The 7,200-nt window shown below is 66.2% G+C and overlaps 1 protein-coding gene across 3 annotated transcripts in view; it reads right to left on the reverse strand.

Annotated features, from left to right (window-relative positions):
• The window catches only part of TBX1 (T-box transcription factor 1), a 30,875-nt gene extending 28,949 nt beyond the window's left edge, over positions 1-1,926 (reverse strand). For 2 of the 3 annotated variants that reach the window (XR_012838082.1, XM_075769176.1), the window contains exons 1-2: positions 1,665-1,926; positions 51-507 (exon numbers count right to left, since the gene is read on the reverse strand). Coding sequence is in view for 2 of the 3 variants with exons in the window: in XM_075769176.1 (XP_075625291.1) it covers positions 51-507; positions 1,665-1,857 (650 nt within the window). In the remaining variant the exon portion in view is untranslated. The remainder of the gene's footprint in view (positions 1-50; positions 508-1,664) is intronic. The other variant, XM_075769177.1, reaches the window with a different exon arrangement.
• Between the last annotated feature and the right edge of the window lie 5,274 nt (positions 1,927-7,200).

The raw sequence follows: 7,200 nt of genomic DNA on the forward strand, positions 1-7,200 counted from the left end.
CCGGGGCTACCGGCTGGAGAGCCGAAGCCGCTCGGGGCCTCCGCACTGACCTGCCGGCCTTGGTGACGATCATCTCGGTGCCCAGCTGGTTGAACTCGTCCCACAGCGCCTTCATCTCCAGCTGGACGCTCACGTTGGCCACCTTCGGGTTCTTCTTCACCGGCGCCTTGGCCGCGGCGGCCGCCCCCGCGGAGCAGCCCGAGACGACGGCCGGCCCGGCGGCTGCTCCCCCGGAGCCCTCGGGCGGCTCGGGGCCTGGGGGCGGCGGGTTGGCCCCGGCCGCCGCCCCGCCGAAGGAGTAGCCGTGCTGGGGCTGGGGCGGCGGGTGCGGGTGCTGCTGAGCCGTGCAGGGCTCGTAGTGCGGCGGCTCATGCTGTCCGTACGGGTCCCCCGGGGAGGGGGAGAGGTGGTACCCCCCGGAGGCGTTCAGGCTGCTCAGGCTGTTGGCCGTGAAAGCTGCAACATCGCAAAAATGGGACAGCTGGGTGAGCCAGGGGCTGGAGATAGCTGAAATCATTCCAAAAACAGGCGGTCAGGGCTCCGCTCCGGCTCCCGCTTTCCCCCCCAGCTCCGCTCCGCGCGGCCCCCGCCTCCGCGCCGCGCCGGCTCCGCGGGGTGCCCTCCGCCTCCTCTCCTGCCCCGCGCCCAGCCCAGCGGGGCGCCTCCCCCTTTCCGCTTTGCTTGGCCCCAGCCCCGTTCCCCCCCGGGGCAGGCGGGGAGCTCACTTCTCCCGCTGCCTGCCTGCCTCGGCTCTTTTTTTCTCCTTTTTTTTCTTCTTTTTTTTTTTTTTCCTTTGCAAACCCGAGAGATCTGCCAAGAGCCGCGGCGGTGCAGAGCCCGTGTTATCTCTGCAGAAGGCTTCCTTCGCCTCACACGATTTAGGACAAAGCAAACTTCCCCCCCCCCCCCCAAAAAAAAAAAAAAAAGGAGGAGGGGGGAACTCAAAGAAAGAAACTGGTTCTTATTTCCATGTAGCTACGGTGCTGCAGGTAACGTCCCTTGCTCTGGGGCCGCGGCTGACAGGGGAAGCCGGATCTGGTTTGGCAATCCCCCCTTCCTCCCATCTCCGGGCGAGAGAGGGGGAACAGACGGGGACAGGAGCAAAGCTCCAGGTCCGCGCCGAGGGGCGCCGGGACGGCCCCGGCCGCGCAGCCCTCGGCCGCAGGACCGAGCAGGCCCTGTGGCGTATGACAGGCCGCCCCGGCGAACTGATGGCTCCTTCAGATCCCCTCCGATGCTGAAAGGCTCCTCGAGGTCCTGGGGGGTCTCTTGAGTTATTTCCGCCGCCACCTCCAGGCCGGACAGGGGCTGCAGAGCCGGCGGGAGCCGAGCCCCGGCCCGCCGCTGCCCCGGGCACGGCCGGCGCTGTTGGAGGATGCTCCAGCACCTCCGAGGAGACGCGGGTCCAAGCGGCGGAGCCGTCGGAAGCCGCCACCGGGGCACGGGCAGAGCCTTATTCTCCAAGGAAGGGCTGCGGGGGCCCAGACGTGCCGGAGGGCACGGCAAAGTTCCCTCCGACAGCCCCCCTCCACCCCCGCGGGCAGGCCGCGCTCCGTGCGCTCCCCCCGGCCCTGACGCCGGGCCGGGACGCCTGAAAACACCCCGAGACGCGTTGGCCGGGGGTCCCGTCCCGGCACCCCTGCGTGGCCGGGTGCGTCGCTCACCTTCCATGTCCCTGGTGACGGTGCTGAAGTGCATCTTCTGCGGGCGGCAGCTGGGGCGGGCGGGCGCGCTGCGGCCGCCGCGGCGCTCCTCCAGCGCTCCCTTTCCTGCTTGCTCGGCGGCGGCGGCGACTGAAATCAGAGAGGCGATACTGAAAGCATTTGCCTTGGGAGACAGAGGGCTGTTTTCGTCCATAGGGGAGACACCAATGCAGGAGCAGCAGCCGCGGCAGCCTCCCACCACGAGCCCCCCCTCCCACCCCCTCACTCCCCTCCTTTCTACCGCACCATCCAGGGAGGTGCGAACGAGACCCCCTCCTTCCAGACGGGGGGGGGGGGGGGGGAAGGGAAGCTTAAAAAAAAAAAAAACAAAACCCAACACAAAACAACCCAAACCCTCTGCTCCCCCCGGGAAGGGCGTTGGGGAGCAAGAAACTTCCCCGGGGCCCTTTGCAGCCAGCGCCGAGCACCGCAACGGCCGGATCGACTTCTGTCAGAGAGAGGGGACCCCCGGGGGGGATAAATAAACAACCCCACGAATTTCTTCCCCGGGTCTCAATTTCTCTCCCCTCAACTTCGTTCCCTACGATTTATTAATTTATTTTCTCTCTTCCCTTCCCCCCCCCAACCACCACCTCCTGCTTCTGCCCCCCCGTCCCCTCCTTTTCTCCTGCACGTAGGGAAAGTGGCTCCCTTATAGGCGCTTTCCCCCATTCAGTGGCTGGGAGGCGTCACATGGAAGCCGGGGGTGTTTGCCTGCAGAAGCGGCGGCGGCGAAAGCGAAGTGAAACTCCTGCCGAGACGGTGTCAAAGGGCTGGGGAGGCCCTTCCCCGCCTCCCGGGCACGGCGAGCGGCCGGCGGGGAGGGATGGGATGTGCTGCGGGGCGGGCGGAGGGGCCGGCGGTGTCAATCACGGCGCCGGGAGCCGGTCGACGGGAAGGGAAGAGCCGAGCCCAGCCGAGCCCGGCGTCACGCTGCGGATGTCCGGCACCGAGAGGGGGAATTGCTCCCTTCCTCCAGCCCGCATCCACCGCGGGGCTGCGGACTGCCCCCGCCCGGCTGCCGGGGCTTGACGGCCGCGGGCACTCGCAGCCCGAGCCGCCGCAGCAGGCGGGGACCGGGCACGTCGGGGTGCGCTGCGGGCGCAGGTACCGCCGGCTGCCTCGCCGGAGCGGGATGGGACCCCCCCAGCCCCGGGCCATCAAACGCCCAAAGCACCCGCCGGCGTTCGAGCATTTCCTTCGCCGAAAAAAGCAGAGAAAACGGAAAGCCACCGGCGGGGCGGCAGGCAAGCCCTTGCCTGGCGCGGCGTGAGAGCGCGCTCCGTCGGCAGCACCTGCACGGCCCGCCTGGGCCGGGGGCCGCTGTCCCTCCCTGCCCTGGCGAAGGTGAGGCGCTACTCACCGCCCGGCACCGGCCACTCGGAGCGCCGCGGCGTCCCCCAGGCCCTTCCTCCGCATCGGCGCGGGGCGAGGCGGTGCACCCGCCCCACCGGGCCCGGCCCGGTCCCAGCCCCGGTCCCAGCCCCGGTGCCGAGCCCTCCGGGCGGGTGGCTGCACGGAGGTCCCGGGGGAAATGCCCTGATGGGGCGGGCGGAGCCGTGGGGCGCGCCGGTGGCTACCGCCGCGATGGGGGTTGCATAACCCGAGCGATGCGCGGAGAGCTGGAGTGAGCAAGCGGGTTATATATAGCTGCCCTGTCTGTAGCCTGCGGGGCTTGATTCTTCTGTTGAAATATTATCTTTGGATGTGGTAAAAATATTTGCAGAGAAAAATCTAGACTACTCTTACATATTTGAGCATATGTTCCTGCAGCTAACGGCATAAGGGCAGAATGTGACACGATTGGTGTTTTGATTCTTCGCTGCTGCTGTTCCTGCCCTCCGGCCGTGGCAGTTTCTACCCTGAGCTCAGGGACACGCCACGAAGAAGAGTGTCCCGGTGCTGACCCTCGCTGCGTACCTGGCGGCAATACAAGGAGGAGGAGATGGGATTTCGTTAGGGCACCTCGGGGCAATACCGGAGGAACGCGAGGAGCCGTGGGTGCGAGCTGCAAACCGCCGCTGGGAACTCAAGGGCTGGTGTGAGCGGACGCGGGACGCCAGCCCGTTCCCCGACGTGTGCCCTGCTCTGGGCAGCCTCTGTCCCAGGAGGAAAGAAAATATTACCCCCTAGAAATTAAGAAAAGCCCCGAATCTAGCGTCCCAGCGGTGTCGGGGAGCTCGGAGTTGCTTGCCCGCAGCGTTTCCCACGTTTCTTCTTTCCTGCTCCTTAGGTAAAACCCCAGCTGGAAGCGGCTCCACGTTGGGGACTGTCCGGGCGCGGACGGGCCCCTCGGCCTGTCCACCCGCCCGGCGGGTTCAGGGATGAGCAGTCTCTGCCGGGGGTACGGGACCGCCGGGAATCGTTGCCAGCCGGTCCCTGGGCGGCAGCAGAGCGGGTCCCTGCCGAGCCGGGGGGGGGGGGGGCTGCAGCGCCGAACCCCCAAATCCCTGAGAGGAGACTCCCCCCGGCGCTCTACTCCCACACCCCGTGCCCGGCCTCGCAGGCCGCGCGGGGTTCACACACGCGTGAGTGGGATCGGGCGGAGCTGAGACGATGGGAGGGCGAAACCCCCGCGACGGGGGAACCCCGCAGCGGCAAAGAAAACCTGAGGGAGCGGGTGGCACGGCGCTGTGTTGCAAACGGGGTCCTCTCCTCTCCTGCACCCCCAAAAGGTCCTAAACCCAGACGCCGCGTTTGCCAGGCGTCTCGCCCAGCTCCGCGGGCGCTTGTCCCGTTTCCCGTTTCCTCTGCATCGACGGAGCTCTCTGCAAAGTGCAACCAGCCTCGACGAGGGGTTACTAACCCCGCCGTTAGCGATACTGCTCTGCCCCCGGCGCTGCAGTCGGAGGCTGTCGGAAAGGCACCGGGGAGAGGGTGAAGGGGATTTCTTTGCTCCCCCCAGCTCACACCTCACTCAAGCAGGTGGGAGGGGAGTTCGGGGTTGTCCTGTGTCTCTCCAGCGGGAACGGCTCCACGCTGCGGAAACGCCGAGAGCTCGACGGGGAAGAAGGGCAGGACACCCCCCCCCCCTCCCGCCCCGCTCCGCGGACACACATTTGTTTCGCCCCGAAAAGCTCGGGTCCCGGCTGTGCAAAAGCCCGTGGCGGCACCAAGGAAAGCAACGCGCTGCAACGACTCTCGCGTCCCCCGCGACGGCAGCCCCCAGACCCAGGGCGGCCCCCGGAGCCCGAGCATCGCCGCCTCCCCGCCGCCCCACCACCTTCTTCGGCCCCGGCGAGGCAGGTATCCGCTGCCGCCTCATCCCCCGTTTGGGCCCCACACCCCGCAATCCACCAGACCTTTCAGGCGAGGCGGGGGCGGACACCGTGGGCTACTGCCTTCGTCCTCCCTCGCAGGGGTCTCCCCTCCGGCACCGCTCCCCACGGGCCGGGCCAGGTGCCCTCGGGCGCGAACACCTCCTCTCTAGCGTCGGGGCCGTGCTCACACCAAACCACGACCCTTTTGCTGCAGAGGTGCCGAGGTCCCCGGGGCTGCGTCCCCCTGCGCACCCTGAGACCAGGCTGTGCTGCAGGTGCACCGCGGCCCGACGGGCTCTCCCCGCGTTCCCGGGGCCCGGCTGGGACACAGCTCGACAGCCCGCCGGCTTCCCTCCGTCCGCCCTTCGCACTCACCCCTCCGCCCGCATCTCTTCTCTCGTCCCTCCCGCGATCCCTCCTTTCTGCCCGCTCCCTCGGCCCTTGCCCAGCCCCGCCGACCCTCCCGCCCCCCAAACCCTGCGCCCCGACGGGCCCCCGGCGAGCCCGGGCTGCGGGGGGTGGTGTGCAAACTCCGCAGGGGAATTTGGGGGCGGCCCCGCACGGCCCGGCTTGGGCTTGGCACGGCAGCGCCGGCTCCCCGCTGAGCCGTGGGGCAGCAAATAACTAGCGGGGGGACAGCGGCAGAGAGCCGGTGCCGGGGCCACGCAGGGCCGGGGGGGAGCGGCACCGCACTCCGCGCACACGTCCGCATATGCTTATTTCTCTGCACACTTCCAAGACGAACAACCCTGCGGCGGGGCGCCCCGGGCTGGGAGGATGAACCCCGCGGCCCCCGCACTTCCCCGCCCGCCGCGGCAGCACTGCCTGTGCGCTGCGAACGATGGAAAACAACAGTACGTGAAAGGCTAACGCTGCCGGTAGCGATGCTGTTGGCGAAACAGTGATAATTCGTAGAGGTTCAGCTAACGGGAGCCGCGGACGTTTACGAATTCGTTGTAAAGGAGGAAAAAAAGAGGAGACCAGGGAGATCTCGGCAGGTGAAAAAAGCCTGCGGTTCCCACGGGTCCTGGGAAAACCAGGGATTTTCTGGCATTCAATTTGAGACGGTTATCGATGAGTACTGTTCTTATAATGACAGTCATACTCGTTATTATTCCGACTATGGCGATTATTATTATTATTTTGCAACTGACGCTTGAGCTATAGGAACCGAAATTAACGAATCTATCTAACAAATCCAAAAATCAAATGTGGTAACCAGGTCTTACCGAGAAAGACATACAGAAGGACAGAAAGTAGGACAAGACAGACAGAAAGAAATAAAAATGAAAGAAAGAAAAAAGAAACAGACAGAAAGACAGAAAAAGAAAGAAAGGAAGAAAGAAGAAAGAGTAGAAAAATAGAAAAGGAAAGAAGGAGAGAAAGAAAGAGGGAAAGAGGGAAAGAGGGAAAGAGGGAAAGAGAGAGAGAGAAGAAAGAAAGAGAAAGAAAGAAAGAAATACAAAGACAAAAAGAGGACTAAGAGAAAGTAAAAAGAAAAGGAGAGACAGAAAAAGACATCGGAAAGACGGCCAGACCGATAAGGACAGACGAACGAAAAGGAAGGCACGGCGAGCCAGCGCGGGGACGGCCGCGCTCTGCCGGAGCCGCTTTGCCCAGCCGCTTTCCCGCACCTGGAGCGGTTTCGGCTGGGGGTACCGGCACCACGGCTCAGTGCCAGTCGCCGTCCCTGCGCGAAGCCCCGCGGGGTTCCCCGGCGCTCGTCGGGGCTCACTCCCCCGCTGCAGCTCGCTGCTTTCCCCGGGGCGCCCCGACTCCGCTCGCCCCCGTTGCGCGGCCTCCAGAGCCCCCGCAGCCGCCCCGAACCGTTCCCCTCCGTCCGCCGCGACGCCCGAGCCGGCGGCAGCGGGTGGCACTTCCCCCGCCCGACCCGGCAGCCCGCTCTCGCCCTGCCCCGCCGCTGGTGCTGAGAGGGGATTTGAACCCATTCCGTCCGGCGGCCCCACGGTAGGTGCGCGGCCCCGCGGAGCGCGGCTCGTCCTCCTGCGGCACGGCGACGGCGGGGCGGCCCGGCCCGGGCACCTGAGGCCGCGCCGCGAGCGGCTTCTGCCCCGGCCGCCGCCGCTGGGGTCCGCGGCTCCGCACGGCAGACTCGCTGTGCTCCGCCAGTGTACGCGTTTGGACTCGGAGTTGGGGAAGGAAGAAATGAAAGGAGAGAAAAGAGGGAGAAAAGAGGGAGAAGAGCAGAGCAGAGCAGAGCAGAAGGGAAAGGAAAG

The sequence above is a fragment of the Balearica regulorum genome, chromosome 17, assembly GCF_011004875.1.
Source record: "Balearica regulorum gibbericeps isolate bBalReg1 chromosome 17, bBalReg1.pri, whole genome shotgun sequence".
NCBI classification, from domain to species: Eukaryota; Metazoa; Chordata; class Aves; order Gruiformes; family Gruidae; genus Balearica; species Balearica regulorum.